Below are 17025 nucleotides of genomic sequence, written 5' to 3'. Positions count from 1 at the left end.
TTGATTGGCCCTCCCGTGTGAAATCGCAGTGCAGAGCTGATCGCGGGCAGCGGTCGGCTCCCCAACCGCCCCAGCCAAGCCCACACAATGCAGGAAAAATTCAGGCCATAGTCTTTCCAGACTAGCATAAATTGAGGAAATTCATGTGAGGTACACTTGATCATTGGGGGCAGAGTTATGTTAATGCATAACAGATGGTTTCGGTGAAAGTTTTGCAGAATTAGTGCAAAATATCAAGGGAGACCCTTCCCCAAATTTTCCTGTTCTTTTGTAACAAAAAATCATTCTTACTTATTGCACTGTTTTGGCAGTTTTCAGGAAATTCCAGGCAGGTGAGATTTTAAAGCACACAGTGTACAACTCAAAACAAACGCGTGAAGACAAAATAAATTTCACTGGTATCAACACTGGAAAATATATGTCAGTTAACTCCCATTTAGAATTAAATTTCTACACCTAAAATTGTTCTTAAATTAATTTCTAAACACACGGAATGAACAGAATACTCGATGAGAGGTCATGGACTGTGTTGTTTGTCATAACACATTGTTGTTACCTTTGAGTTACCGGGGCAGAAGACTTGGGGGGTATAAAGTGCAATGGATGGTCACTCTTCATGTATCCTCTATTTATGCAACTGATTAGTACTATGTTACTGCACAGAGCAGCATTGCAGTTCAGCACAGCAGTGTAGCCTTGTCCTATAGAAGTAAGTAGTTTCATATGCATCGTTGTTCAGCAAATTCTCAATGCCTCCCATGCCATCAAGAGGAAGGTACAGGACAGAGGTAGGGTACTTAAAAGGGGGAAAAGATTGCATGAGACATTTGTGCATTTACTGTCAACTAGCAAAACAGACCTGGATCCAGCTTACCACTTAAAAATGTGTGCAACAAGAAACTGAAAGAGGAACAGAAAGTAGTTAAAGAAGAATATCAAGAAAAATAGTAAATTTCACATTAAGAAAGTGTCGACACATTATTTAGTTTTCAGAATGTTTTGTTGTTGTGAAGGCCTGAAGAGAAGTGTAGTTTGGACATTGTTCACTCATTTTCACTAAATACCAATACTTGTAACGAACTGCTAAAGGAGAAGATAAACTTCATAGATTGCAGAGCTGGATTTTTCAAATATTATAATTTATAATAGTGATCAACATGAATAAATGTCTTGAATCCAGCACGTCACACCTCAAAACTGTTAACAACGCATGTTTTACTCAGTTAATGCCACTCCATTCTGCATGGACTCAAATATTATGTTCATAAACAGCAGCAGATCAGAGCTAAACAGACAGGGAATCTACCAACCAATAAGTAGCAAGCAGGTATGAAAATTGTTATTGAAGAATCAGCACAAAGGGAACATGGACAAGCAAAATCACAAAAAATGGAAAACTCTCTTGACTGTGATTTTGTACAAAATAAACAGACATAGGGCAGCATTTCCCTGTCGGCGAGCGGGGGGGTGGGGCCCGCTCGCCGACGCGTAAAATGACGTGCGGTGACGTCAGGCGGGCGTCCCGAATCACCCGCACGTCATTTAGATTTTCAGTTCGCCGAACTGTCAAAGGACTATTAAGGCCATTTAAAACCTAATTAAAAGAATGAAATGAGCTGCCCGTCCAACCTTAAGGTTGGCGGGCAGGCAAAGAGCCCAGGCGGCCTTCGCATTTTTCATGAAACCTCATCCATGGGCGGGATGAGGTTTCATGAAGTGTTGATAAATTCAGTAAAAATTATTTTAAAAATTCACTGACATGTCCCAGCTCGTGTGACACTACCATATGAGGGGACATGTTTTAAAAGCTTTTGTTTCCTTTATTTAAATTTTAAACTTTAAACTGATCTCCCTGGATCTCTGCGTGAAAGGGCACAGGAAACCACTTTGGGAATCCCCCAATCCCCCCGCCCGCACAGGGAGCGCTCAGCGTTTCCGGACGCGTCATGATGGGCAGACCTTAATTGACCCGCCCATGTAAAATGGCAGCACGTCCCCAATCGGGGACGCCTATTCGGTTTGCGCCCGCCCCTGCACAACCACCCCCCTCCCACCGATGGGGGGAAAATGCTGCCATAGTATATTTGCAACAAAGAAACAAAAAATAATTGTGCTGGAAGTTAAGATACTCATTTCCTCAAATCAGTTCCTAAATCCTAGTCCATTTTGGCTACTTCCCATCTTAAAAATTGTGCCCAAAGGTTTGTTTTCAAAGTTTCCTGTTTTAAGGATAGCCATCAAAAACATGGGTGGGTTTCTTGAATTTTGCTTACTTTTTATTCGTGTACAGCTCGACTAAAAAATAACACAAAATGTTCTTAATAAACAAAGGAAGGAATATAATTAAAGCATCAAAGCATTACAGTTTTTCTTTAAATGGGAATGCGGTTACAGCAAAATCTTCTACCAGAGAAACTATGGAAAGCAACTTCTCAGGAGAAACCTTGAGGAAGAGAAAAAAGACTAGTTTTATTTACATACATCCTTTCATGGGATGTGAGTGTCGCTGACAAGGCCGGCATTTCTTGCCCACCCCTAACTGCTCTTGAACTGGCTTGCTAGGCCATTTCAGAGGACAGTTAAGAATCAACCATATTGTTGTGGGTCTGGAGTCACACATAGAGCAGACTGGGTAAGGACGACAGATTTCCTTCCTTAAAGGACATTAGTGAATCAGATGGGCTTTAAGAGAATCAATCATAGTTTCAGAGTCACCATTATTACTGAGACTAGCTTTCAATTCCAGGTTTATTAATTGAATTTAATTCGATCAGCTGCTATGGTGGGATTTGTCCTGACAGCATTGTCCCTGTTTCCCACCAGCGTTATCCTGGATCTCTGGAATACTAGTCCAGCGACATTACTGCTGTGCCACTATCTCCCCATAGAGTTAAGAATCCTAGATGGCAAACATCAAAATTTCATAAAAGCAAGTTATTTGTATTTTTTTTTCAAATTCAGTATAGCCTTTACTCTATTTTATCCCCATTTCTCCATTTTATCCTTTAACAAAAATCAGAAATAACCATTAACAAAAATTCTACTTTAGTTCTAATCACTTACAAAGTATGAGCTTTTAAAATGACATTTATTATTTGTGTACAACTGAGAAGCCTAAGCCATTATATTCATACCTTGCTATATTCCTTTTTTATAATGTGACTGAACATAACCTTCTGCTTAAATTATTACAGCAAATCCCCAGCCCACCACTCCCCATACCACCCAAAAACGTTGTAGCAACCACCATTCTCAGGTTTTATTTTTGTGCTTGTACATGAACCCAAAGTAACAAATGAAAGATTCAGTGTTTTGTTGACTTTCCCAAAACAGGTTATCGAAACAGAGACCGAAGTTCGGAAAGTTCAGAAGAAAATCAAGTGTCTGTTGTCTCTCGTCCGAGAGGTGAGAAATGGATAGTTTTACAAACAGAATTAAGTTGCCAAACATGAACTTTCAATATCAGAACGATTACTGTAGGCGACCAAAAAATCTAGCTTATGCACACACTTCTTTTCAAGTAGCACGTACTTTCTGTAGAACTTCTGTCATACCTATATTTCCATTATGCCTCTCATAATCAAACTTATCTATTCGTTTACTTGCTTCATAATGAGTTCTCCAAGTTTGAGTTTTAAAGTGAGTGCCTACTTATGTCTATGCTGCCATAAACCACCTTAGAGCTCAAAATCCTACCTCCCCTCAATAAAGAAAAATAAATTTTCTCAAACATAAGGCCTTCACAATAACCATACACAAACATTCTGAAAACTAAATAATGTGTCGACACTTTCTTAATGTGAAATTTGCTATTTTTCTTGATATTCTTCTTTAATTGCTTTCTGTTTCTCTTTCAGTTTCTCGTTGCACACATGTTTAAGCGGTAAGCTCGATCCAGGCCTGGTTTGCTAGTAAACGCACAAATGTCGCATGCAATCTTTTCCCCCTTTTAAGTCCCCTTACTGTCCCTTTGCCAATTCGTTTATCTACTATCACCTTTCCCTGCTACAACTGAATCTTTCCACAACTTCAAACCTGCCCTACTACCACTTCCTCCTCTCTCCTTTAGCAAGCTGAATTCCGACTACTAAAACAGCCCATTCTCCCCACCCCCCAACAACTGTTGGCCCAGTGTTGATTTAAAAGGGCAGAATACACTTGAGGAATTTGAAACTGGTTCACAAAAATATTTGGGAACATGGCTTTTGTACAAGAGGGTGTGTGTAGGAATTCAACCAAGTGTTATTTTAAATAATACAGGTTTCATGGTTGTTCAACAATACATTTTAAGAAGTCCCTTTCCAGCACAAGCGGGCCTACTCTGACACTACTACCAATCTGATCCATCCCCACTGTAACTAGGCCCATATCTCCTCCCACTAACAAACTCTGAGCTCCAACACACAAATGATAAAATCATATCAGTTTTTGATTGCAAGGAAAAATGGACCAAAATTTCCGGGGCGGTAAGCGGGAGTTGGGGGGGGGCCCCCGCTCGCTGATGCACAAAATGACGCGGGATGACGTCAGGCGGAACTCCCGACATCACCCCGCGTCATTTCAATTTTCAGGTCGGCCGAATCAGCTGTGCGCCCACTGACCTGTCAATGGCCTCATTAGGCAATATATTAATGTAATTAGTGGACCTGCCCGTCCAACCTTAAGGTTGGCAGGCAGGTCGGAGCCCTGGCGGGCTTCAGAAAAAACATAAAACCTCATCCATGGGGGGGATGAGGTTTCATGTATGTTTATAAATTTTTAATAAAAGTGAAACTGAAAGTGATGGACATGTCCCAACTCATGTGACAGTGTCAGTTTTTTAAATCTCTGTTTTCAATATTTTTAAATCTGTAGCCATTCTCCCTGAGGCAGCACTTAGCCTCAGGGAGATGAGTGCACTCTTTTGCGTGCACGCACGAAAAAGCGCACTCTTGGCTGAGGGAATCCTCCTCCCCCCGACACAGCACTTCCTTGCAGACGTCACACTGGGTGGGCCTTAATTGGCCTGCCCACATAAAATGGCGGCGCGCTCCCAAACAGGGGCGCCGATCTGAGGCATGACTGCCCACACCCGCTTCTGAACTTCCCTCCCCGATAGGGGGAAAATTCTGCCCATCAAGTCCAGTCATGTCAGAGAAACAAGGAGAGAAGAAGGGAAAGTCTAGCAATTGTCAGGTCAAGATTTGTTTAAGTGTGTAAAAATAACTTCCTCACCATAACCAATTAAATCGCCTTTTTATCAACAGCAACCTGCTACCCTTCCTGGTACTCCTAAAGGAACAGGAGTAGGCCATTGAGCCCTTATAGCCTGCCACACCATTCAGTCAGATCTTGACCAATCCATAACTCAGCTCCATTTAGCCACCTTGGTTCTGCATCCGTTAATATCCTTACCTCGCAAAAATCTATCAATCTTAGCTCGTATATTTTCTAGTGGCATAGCCTCATTGGCTTTACTTCTGTGGGGGAGGGGTGGTCGTTGGGGAGTTGGGAGAAGAATTCCAGACCTCCACTCTCCTTTGTGTGAAGTAGTACAACCTAACTCTAATTTTAAGATTATGACCCCTTCTTCTGGACCCCACCGCCGCCCCTCTCCCCACCAAAGGAAATAGTTTCTCTCCATATATCCTAGCCTTTAATCATCATAAACACCCCAATTAGATCACCCCTTAATCGTCAATGTTTAAGAAAATACAAGCCTAGTCCATGCAACCTTAACTTCATATTTTGACCCTTACAACAACCAGCAAGATCCCACTCCATTGCTTTCAGATTCTAGAACTCTCCATGCCCCATCTGGTTCTGCCATACTGTGAAAATCATTTCCCACAGCTATCAGGTTCTGATACCTCATTCCAGTATTCCCATAACATCCTCCTTGTATTACCATATCCTTGCACCCCATAGCTCCTGCTGCCATTCTCCATGACCATCCTTTCAATATTGTCAACCCATGTTGCCCCCCAAAGCCAACCACTGCTACACATTTGCTACAATCTGAAATCTAAAGCACTCTACCTACCATCGTTCGCTGTACCTTTGACGTCAAAAAGGAAACAATGAACTATATCCTTTAGAAGCAACAAAGCCATTGGGGAAAATTATCCCCCCTTTGGGGGGGAAGTTTAGAAGCGGGCACGTGGAGGTGCACCTACGATTGGCGCCCTCAATTGGTGGTGTGCTGCCAATTAGGGCCCGCCCAGTGTGACGTCCGCAAGGAAGCACTATGCCCTCCCTTTGCAGGTGGCGGGGGGGGGGGGGGGGGGGGGGGGGAATTCCCTGAGCCGAGAGTGTGCTCTTTCGTGCATGTGGGTGAAAGACCACACTCATCTCCCTGAGGCTAAGTGCTGCCTCAGGGAGATCGGCTCATGTCTGAAAAATTTTTAAAAACAGAAGAAATAAATTTCCCTGACATGTCCTCCCATGTGACACTGTCACATGAGTTGGGACACGTCCATCACTTTCATTGGCAATTTTATTAAAAATTTCAAAACATACATGAAACCTCATCCCGCCCATGGATGAGGTTTCATGCTTTTTCCAATGCCCGCCAGGGCTCCCGGCCTGCCCGCCAACCTTAAGATTGGATGGGCAGGTCCATTAATTACTTTAACTAAGGTAAAAGCAAAAAACTGCGGATGCTGGAAATCCAAAACAAAAATAAAAATACCTGGAAAAACTCAGCAGGTCTGGCAGCATCTGCGGAGAGGAATATAGTTAACGTTTTGAGTCCAAATGACTCTTCAACAGAACTAAGTAAAAATGGAAGAGAGGTGAAATATAAGCTGGTTTAAGGGGGTGGTTGGGGGGGTGCGGTGGGACAGGTGGAGCTGGATAAAGGGCCAGTCATAGGTGGAGATAACCAAAAGATGTCACAGACAAAGGGACAAGAGGTGTTGAAGGTGGTGATATTATCTAAGGAATGTGCTAATTAAGGGTAGCAAGCAGGACAAGCAAGGTACAGATAGCCCTAGTGGGGGTGGGGTGAAGGAATCGAAATAGGCTAAAAGGTAGAGATAAAACAATGGATGGAAATACATTTAAAAATAATGGAAATAGGTGGGAAAAGAAAAATCTATATAAATTATTAGAAAAAAAGGGGAGGGATCGGAAAGGGGGTGGGGACGGAGAAGAGAGTTTATGATCTAAAATTGTTGAACTCAACATCCAGTCCGGAAGGCTGTAAAGTGCCTAGTTGGAAGATGAGGTGCTGTTCCTCCAGCTTGTGTTGAGCTTCACTGGAGCAATGCAGCAGGCCAAGGACAGACATGTGGGCATGAGAGCAGGGTAGAGTGTTGAAATGGCAAGCGACAGGGAGGTCTGGGTCATGCTTGCTTTAACTACTTTGCCAATGGCCTCAAACAGGTCAGCAGGTGCACAGTTGATTCGGCTGAGCCTCTGCCAATCTGAAAATTGAAATGAGGCAGGGTGACGTCAGGAGTTCCGCCCGACGTCATTCCGCATCATCTTATGTGTCGGAGGAGCGGGCCCCCACCTTAGCTCACCGACCGGGAAATCCCGGTTTATATCGCAACACCTCATTCGGCCATTCGAGCCTGCTCTGCCATTCAATAAGATCATGGCTGATCTTCTTGTGTTTCGATTTCCACATTCCCATCTAACCCCGATAACCTTTGATTCCCTTGCCTAACAAGAATCTAAAAATATTCAATGACCCCGCCTCCACCACCTTTTGAAGCAGAGAGTTCCAAAGTCGCACACCCTCTGAGAGAAAAAAATTCTCCTCACCTCTGTCCTAAAAGGGCGACCCCTAATTTTAAAACAGTGCCCCCTAGTTCTGGGCTCACCCACAACAGGAAACATCCTTTCGACATCCACCTAGTCAAGGCCATTCAGGATCTTGTATATTTCAATCAAATCACCCCTCATTCTTCTAACTCCAGTGGGAACAAGCCCAGTCTGTCCACCTTTCCTCATAAGACAACCGACTCATCCCAGGTATCAATCTAGTAAACATCCTTTGAACCGCCTCCAATGCATTAATATCTGATTGTTGTGTTCTTAAGATCTGATTGTTCACCAGTTGGTAACTCATATTACCGGGTTTTTAATTATTGTAAACAAATGACATTTTTCAAAACGACTTTTCTTGATTCCTCAAAATGTGTACCCTTGAAAAATATAGAAGGATGTTACTGAAATCAGTTATGCCCTGACAATGAGGACACTTTGAAACACTTAACATAAATAATGTCCTCTTACTATAATCTAAACCAAATCTCTTTTTTACATTAACAGTTTGATGGCATCGTGGACCACTAGGTTCCCCAGGACCACGTGGTCCACCGGGCCCACCAGGGTACCCAGGGAAATCAGGAGTTGGATTACAAGGACCAACCGGTCCTCCTGGACGGCCAGGACCACACGGATTGCCAGGAATTGGAAAACCCGGTACTTCAGGAGCACCAGGAAAGTCAGGTGAAATAGGATTTCCTGGACCTAAAGGTAGCATGGGACCTCATGGAATGCAAGGACAGAAAGGCCAGCCAGGACCTAGAGGATATCCTGGGCCAACCGGAATGTCGGATCCTGGTAAACCGGGTCCACCAGGGCCAGCTGGTTCTACAGGAGCAACAGGACCACGTGGGGAAAAAGGAGAACCAGGGTATCCTGGTCGCATTGGCGTAAAAGGAGAAAAAGGGGATGGAATTCCAGGACGTCCAGGTGAAAGAGGCCCTCCAGGTCTGAAAGGGCCGCAGGGAATCCGTGGTGAACCAGGATACGGAAAACCAGGAGCCCCTGGCCTTTCTGGTCCGCCAGGAGAAACAGGTGAAAGGGGCACAGCAGGTCCACCTGGATGTTCTGCTGTACCAGGTCGGAGAAGCCCCCCAGGATTACCTGGGCCATCAGGAATCGGAAAGCCTGGAGCAGATGGCACACCAGGATTGCCAGGGCCTCCTGGACTCAAGGGCTCTCCTGGTTCACAAGGTGTACCAGGTGAACCTGGCCTTCCTGGTTTTGGAAGGCCAGGTTTACCTGGATTTAAAGGGGATCCTGTTCTCCCAGGTGCCGCAGGATATCCTGGAGAGAAAGGGGAGAAAGGTGAACCTGGCAGCCCAGGAAGCTCAGGACTGATAGGGTCATCTGGTCCACCTGGACCATCCGAACTAAGAGGTGCACCCGGAGAACGAGGAGGACTAGGAGAAAAAGGGGTACAAGGTGCAATAGGTGCACAAGCGTTTTCAGGACCAAGAGCTGAAATAGGCCCTGGGGGTGCCCCAGGGAAATCAGGAGATTTGCGAGATCCCGGAGAACCAGGTCCAGAAGGACCAAGGGGACAACCTGGTCAAAAAGGTTCTATCGGACCTGTTGGGACAGCTGGTCAAACAGGTGCTAATGGTCTTCCTAGTCCTCCAGGGTAACCAGGATTCCGAGGTGAAGTTGGATTAGCTGGGCCTGCTGGACCACCAGGCCGAAGTGGTCCACCTGGACTTCCAGGTTCTCCGGGATTCCCTGGAGAAAAAGGAGATCCAGGACTTCCAGGCCCTCCTGGACCACCAGGTCGTTTTTCTGGTATTTATGAAAAAGATACTCATGGACGACCAGGTCTACCTGGAGAATAAGGCCCCCGAGGTCCACCTGGACCCCGTGGTCCACCAGGGCCCCCAGGAGAAATTGTCCAACCAGGAAAATATGGGGGCTATAATGGTTATTCGGCACTGGGATTTCATCCAGCTTTCACAGCCATTCTTTTAGAATTATTTCCACCCGTAAGGCAGCCAATAGTTTTTAACAAAATAGTAGCCAATCAAAACAATAATTATGATCCATCAACTGGGATATTTACATGTGAAATACCAGGCGTCTATCAATTTTCATACCATATACAAGTCAAAAGAGGAAATATTTGAGTTGAACTGTTCAAAAATAATGAACCGGTAATGTACACATATGATGATTATACAGAAGGTTATGTTGATCAAGCCTCAGGAAGTGCTATAATACAGCTACATAAAAATGACCAGGTTTATCTTCAGCTACCTTCAGAAGAGTCTAATGGTTTATATTCCTCTGATTATATGCATTCATCCTTCTCTGAGTTTTTAATTAGTCAAACTTTTTGATGCAAGTCAATCACACCGATGAGTCTCCAACCCTCCCATTCCTCCCGCCCTCACCCGAGTGGCGAGCTACCTATGACACTCCTGCTGAGTGCTGACAGCTCTCACAAAATATTTCACTAAGGCCTGATGACAAAAGTAGTGTGGAGCTCGTACTGAGGTCATCATACAGACATAGCTCTAGCCCCGCCCACCACCGGCCCAGTGTGCGCTCCAGTTAAAAAATGTTTCCAAAGTCATTATCAAATCATCACATTGCTGTCTCTGGCTTTTTGGCATTAGAGTTTGCACTGTGTAACAGTAGTTCATAGAAAGTACATCATGTAAACAATATTCATTGGCCACTTACACATTACAGTTTTAAGCTAATTTATTGCCAGTCATCCCCACCTTAACCTCAAGAAAAAGAGCTGAAAATTCTTATGAGTGATGTGGCTAAAATTTATCGACAAGAGAATTTAGAATCCTGTACCAAACATTAGCTTATTGCTACTACTTCACTAACTGAATAATGTAATTAGTCCATTTCAATGGGAAACATCCTTGCCCCTTTGGATGAAATCTAAAAGTGCTTGCCAAGGAAATATAACATACTGCCACTTTTCGTGGCAGCCAGGAAATAGTCTCATGCCGAATGAAGTTTAAACTAACTAGTGCTAATTTCACGAAATATACTGTGACAAATAGGTTTTCTTATACTGTGTTGTCTTATGTTGTGTATTCAAATGTGGCAAAATAAATAGGAACTGTAAAAAGCCGGTTGATTTCTGATTTCTACCTGGACCTATTCAAAACCAACCTATACGACCACCAACTGAGCATAAAATGACGCACGATGACGTTGGGTGAGCGTCCTGGCGTCTCCATGCACTCGCGCGATATTTCGATTGGTGGGCAGCGGGCCCACCAGCAATTAAAAGGCCTTATAAGGTCATTAAAGTGAAAATTGAAATAAGTTTTTCATCCAAGATTACAGTTGACGGGCAGGCGAAAAGGCCCAGCAGCCTTTGCATTTTTTAGGAAACCTCATCCGTGGGCAGGATGAGGTTTCCAACAGCAAATAAAAATAAAATAAAAATACTAATATTTCATAATAACATGTCCTTGGTCATGTGACAGAGTCACATGAGGGGACATGTTTTATAACATTTTTAAAATCTTTATTTTTACTGTTTTAAACTCTTCACCTCCCTGAAGCAGCTCTGTGTCTCAGGGAGCTTTTCAAGCACGCACTTGCGCTCTTGACCTCCTCCCCCACCCCAACCCATACAGGCAGCACTGAGCGCTGCCACACGTGTTTCACGCTGGGCGGGCCTTAATTGGCCCGTCAGTGTGAAATCACGGTCTGGCTCCGAAAGCGGGCGGCAGTCAGCTTCCCAACCACCCCCGCCCGCCCCTGATGAGGGAAAAATCCTCCTCATGGGAACACCACCGCCTGCAAGTTCCCCTCCAAGTCACTCACCATCCTGACTTGGAAATATATCACCATTCTTTCATTGTTGCTGGGTCAAAAACTTGGAACTTCCTCCCTAACACCACATTGGGTGTACCTGCACCCACATGGACCGCAGTGGTTCAAGAAGGCAGCTCAACACCGCCTTCTCAAGGGCAAGGGATGTGAAAGGGCTGGGCAATAAATGTCGACATTCCATGACTGAATAAATAAAATTAATAAACTCAGGCAATTGACTGAAATATTTCAGGAAACCACAATGAGCTGAATTTAGCACTGGCAGCAGGAGTCCTGCCAATGGACCCAAAAGTGGTAGGCGATCCTGCTTCAGTGGTCAGCAGGACCCCAGGCCACATGTTTGCAGCGCTATTGGGATGGTCATCCCTATTAAGGACAACCACTTGTCCCAAAGAGCCCTCGGCCTATCTCAGGGCTGGCAGCTCAGCAGTGCTGCCAGGAGCGATGGCCATTGCTAGGGCTACACTTAGAGGAGCAGGACGCAGTCATGGACGTGCACCATCATAGCCATGTAAATGAAGTCTGGAGGCACTGGGGTCAGCCAGGCTGGTACCGACCGGGGGCAGGGCTGCTGAAAGCAGCAGCGCAATTGCCGTGCGGGCAGCCATTGTCCTCTCTCTGAACCAAAGGATATCCATAAAGGGAGGTGCCCTCTCCCTTCCCCCCATCTCCGGAGCCTGCTGGGAGGCCATCATAATTTAGCTGGCAGACTCCCCACACAGCAAGGGGGGGCCCCCATTCTCGCCATTGGCTAAATGCCAGTGGCAGGGCAAGAAGCCCTCATTTGGCCACTAAAACGGTACAATGAGCTCTGGGTGAGAGGGCCATCCACCACTTCCTCCTCCGCTGACAAGATAGCCTGGCAACAGTAAGACAATGGGACTCTATCCGCCACCTTCCCGTACCATTTTAAGAGCCCCTGCCCCATCACCTCCCATCCAGTCCTCAGGCAGATGGTCAAATCCACCACATGGTTTTGGACCTCAGATTCTATATCCAGTTGCAATGCAGAAAAAAAACCTACTTCAGCAACATATGGGGAGGATTTTCCGGTTGTCGGGCAGGCGCGGCAGGTGGGCCCAGGAGCCGCCGGGAAACAGTCCGCCACCGCGATTGGTCCCTGGCTGCAATTTTACGCTGGCTGGCCAATTTAGCGCCAGCCAGTGTGAAAGGCACGCTGGGCAGCTCAGAGCTTCTGGGGTCAGGGTGGGCGAGTGCTGAAGTCTGCGCATGCACAGGGGAGCGCACGCTGACAGCTCTCTGAGGACACAGAGCTGCCTCAGGGAACTGCAGAATTGTGGATTCCAAAATAAAGATTTTAAAAATGATAGAAACATATCCCCACATATGACTCAGTCACATGAACAGAGAGATATTAAAAATTATGCTTAAAATTTTTTATTTCAAAAAAATTATCGTTGGAAACCTCATCCCGCCCGTGGATGAGATTTCCTAAAAAATGCAAAACCTGCCTGGCCGATTCAACTACCCGCCAAACGTAAGGTTGGACGGGCAGCGAAAAATAGGTGGAACTTAATTGATTAAGGGCCTTAATATGTCTCTTAATTATCGACGGGTGTGCTGCCACCTCTCGCACGCGCCCACCAACCGAAATATCGCGCGAGTGCGCGATGACATCGGGACACTTGCCTGACATTGTCACACGCTATTTTACACCCGACCAATAGGACTTCAAATTCTGCTCATGGTCTCATACTGAAGCTACATTCATGGCCGCTTACTTTATTTTAAATCACGCAAATATCTGTACTGCGATCTAGTTAATCCTCAGGCTCTTTTCTTCATAAACTCAGCGGTTTCACAGGACTCTACTATCCTCACTCACACTCTGTTCCTTCTTCACACAAATCAATTCACTCAACATGCAACTTCCTTCAGACTTTAGACCACAAGTGCATGTAAATTTTAATCCTCTTGCAGAATAATGAATTAATTAATATTTCACTGTTTGAAAATCTTCTTTCTATCAAGTCACAGTTTCTATATGTGTCTCACAACAATGATAAGTTGTATTTCTAAAGTTGTTTTTAATCTAATAAAACATCTGAAGATGCTTCTCAAAACTGGTAACCAAGGCAAAGAAGGTGATAAATTGGAGGAAGGACAAAAACCTAGCTCAAATAGATGGGTTATACTGAGGGTCTTAAAGGAGGAGAGATAGGTATAGAGATTTAGGGAAGGAATTCCAGATTAGAGGGCCTAGGTGGCTGAAGGCACCACCATCAATGGTGAATGAAGGAAGACAGGATGAAAGGATTTGAAAATGTGGATAAGAGTTTTAAATTGGATGTATAGGAGGACCAGAAAATAACATAAGTCAGCATTCACAGGAGTGATACGTGACTAAATGCGGCACAGCATATGGGGAACAGAGATTTGAATGAGTTGAATTTAATGGAGGGTAGAAGATGGTAAGCCAGCCAGGAGAACATTGGAATAGTTGGATCTGTAAGTCAAAAAGACATTGGAAGGTTTCAATAGCAGCTGGGCTACAATAGTCAGGGCAGGAGCATGATGCTTCATAGGTGGAAATGGGCAGCTTTTATGTTCAAGAAGATATGAATTTTGGAAGCTCAGTTTTCATCAAGTTTGATGACGAGCTTGCATTCAGTCTATTTCAACATGAGACGGTAGGCATAGTGGAAGGTGGTATTGGTGGCGAGGGTATGGAATTTGTGGCAGGAGCTAAAGACAATAGTTTCAGTCTTCCACAGTCTTTAACTGGAGGAAACTGCAGCTCACCCAAGACTAGCAGCCACAGGACTCAGAATCAACTTTTTCAATGGAAACAATCTCAATCAGTGCCTGCTCAAGAAGCATTCAAGACATTCAAGTCAGAATACTGCAATATACTTTATCACAGAATGACCTACATTTCTTTACATGATGTGCTCTTGATTTCTCACAGTGAATAGTTACCTCAGCTCTCAGGCATCTTACAAGAGATAAAAACAAACATATCTATAATTGCTACCATTCCATGTTGGAAACATCTATGCCGATTGTTAAATGTTTTTTTCCTCGAGCTTTCTTTTCTAGGTAATTTCAGCTCCTGTATTTAAATGGCCCTTGAGTGCAAGTCTTAACTTCCCTTATCCAGGATTATTTATCCTTAACATGGGAATGAGAAAATGGTCAAAAAAGAGATCAAGCAGGTACCTAAAGGCAAAATTACATTCTTTATTTATTAAGGTAGAATTCAATGCATTTCTGCAGAAGGAAGGAAAGCAGGTATTTGCAGTCTGTCTAAATACACAGAATTATCTGGAGTCTACAGAACAGCTACAGGCCATTCAGCCCAACTGGGCAATGCCAGCATTTATGCTCCACATAAGCCTCCCCCAACCCTTCTTCATCTAACCCAACCAGCATATCCGTCAATTGTTTTCTCCTTCATGTGCTTATCTAGCTTCCCCTTAAATATATCAAAACTATTCATCTCAACTACTCTTTGTGGCAGCGAGTTTCCATTCTCACCACACTTCTTGGGTAAATAAACTTCTTCTGAATTCCCTATTGGATTTATTTCTGACTAACTTATATTGATGACCTCTAGTTTTGGTCTCCTCATAAGCTGAAAGGTACTCTATACGTCTAGCCTTTCAATCCCTTGCTGAATCTTAAAGACCTCTATCAGCCTTCTCTAAACAGAAAAGAGCCCTAGCCTGATCAGCCAATAACAATTGGTTACAATCCTGATAACAATTACTTCTATCCTGTATCATTCCTGTGAATTTTTTCCCACCTACTCCAATGCCTCTATATCTCTCTTATAGTGTGGAGACCAAAACTGTTCACAGTACTCCAGGTGTGCTCTAACCAAGGTGCTATATAGGTTTAACTTAATCTCCCTGCTTTCCAATTCTATCTCTCTAGAAATGAACCCAAGTGCTTGGTTTGCTTTATTAATAGCCTTAATAACCCGTGTCACTACTTTTAATAATTTGTTCATTGCACCTCTCACTCACATCCCTCTTATGACCACAAGAAAGAAATGCAATCTAAATACTGCTGGGTTCCTACGACACAGAAAGAAACTTACAACTATATATTTAAAAACTTTATCCTTATTGCTATATATTTTTAGAACTGGTCTTTCTCTGTTGAACAAAGAAAATTAAGATGGTTGCTACAAGTCACCTGATCACAGGGCTGACCCTCTGTCTGGGCGGTATCCCAAGGAGTTTCAGGGACAAAAGAATTACTTTCTCAGTTTCTGGAATCTCACACCTCATTATAGATAGAGAGCTACTAACAGACTCACATCACACCAAGACTGTTCAGGCCAATTTCAAAGGGAGCTATGGGGATGTCATTTGTATTTGGTAAGCCAATCTTGCTAGTGAAGTCAGTGAGTCTGCTGAGGCAATGGCTTCCCAAACGCCAGACCCTCAACATTGATGGCAGCCCTTTCAACAAGAATAACGGAGACATTATCAGCGCTGAAATAAAAGCCAATTCTAGACGTTGGATAAACATCCCTTTTGAAGTCATTGTGGAGAAAGAAGGTTACATGACCAAAGCCTCCGGTCTTTTGGACAGATTAATTTTATCTCTGGTCTTCATGGCCAGGCTGCTGTTTTAACATCAACTGGACAGAACTCCAGCAGCCAGGCTGAGTAAGCACAGGATCACAGAATTTTAATGGCACAGGAGGCCATTTGGTCCATCGTATCTGCACCAACTCTCCAAATGAGCATTATGACCTAGTGCCATTGCCCTGCCTTTTCCCCATGCCCGTGCACCTTGTTTCTATTCAAATAATCATCTAACGCCCTCTTGAATGCCTCAATTGAACCCGCCTCCATCACACTTCCAGGCAGTGCATTGAAACCAGAACCACTCATTGTGTGAAAAAGTCACACTTGCTTCTTTTGCAAATCGCTTTAAATCTGTGCCCTCTCGATCTTGAACCTTTTACGAGCGGGAACATCTTCTCCCTATCTACTCTGTCCAGCCTGCTCATGAGTTTGCTTGATTCTAAACGTCTCTGATTAACACCTGCCAAGTGGTCTAAATGCAGAAAAACCCCTTGTACAACAACATCATTCATTTCAGAGGGTAATGTCCTCGGCCCAACCATCTTCAGCTGCTTCATCAATGACCTTCCTTCCATCATAAGGTCAGAAGTGAGGATGTTCGCTGATGATTGCACAATGTTCAGCACCATTCGTAACTCCTCAGATACTGAAGCAGTTCATCTCCAAACGCAGCAAGACCTGGACAATATCCAGGTTTTTGTTGACAAGTGGCAAGTAACATTTGAGCAACACAAGTGCCAGGTAATGACCATCTCAAACAAGAGAAAATCTAGCCATCACCCCTTGACGTTCAATGGCAACACCATCACTGAATCACCCACTATCAACATCGTGGGGGTTGCCATTAACCAGAAACTGAACTGGAGTAGCCATATAAACAGTGGCTACAAAAGCAGGTCAGAGCCTAGGA

The 17025-nt window shown here is 44.2% G+C and overlaps 2 protein-coding genes across 2 annotated transcripts in view; one reads left to right on the top strand and one right to left on the bottom strand.

Moving 5' to 3' along the window:
• nt5dc1 (5'-nucleotidase domain containing 1) overlaps positions 1–17025 on the bottom strand; it is a 644476-nt gene that overhangs the window by 424289 nt on the left and 203162 nt on the right. The gene's annotated exons all lie outside the window — the stretch shown is intronic.
• The window catches only part of LOC144680416 (uncharacterized), a 137729-nt gene that overhangs the window by 40843 nt on the left and 79861 nt on the right, over positions 1–17025 (top strand). Inside the window, 3 exon segments of the mRNA XM_078541384.1 lie at positions 3334–3405; positions 3858–3883; positions 8267–10082. Of these exon segments, the coding sequence (XP_078397510.1) occupies positions 3334–3405; positions 3858–3883; positions 8267–10082 (1914 nt within the window).

The sequence above is a fragment of the Cetorhinus maximus genome, chromosome 5, assembly GCF_964194155.1.
Source record: "Cetorhinus maximus chromosome 5, sCetMax3.hap1.1, whole genome shotgun sequence".
Taxonomy (NCBI): Eukaryota; Metazoa; Chordata; class Chondrichthyes; order Lamniformes; family Cetorhinidae; genus Cetorhinus; species Cetorhinus maximus.
The sequence above is the reverse complement of the archived record's forward strand: the minus strand, read 5'-3'. Positions and strand labels throughout refer to the sequence as shown.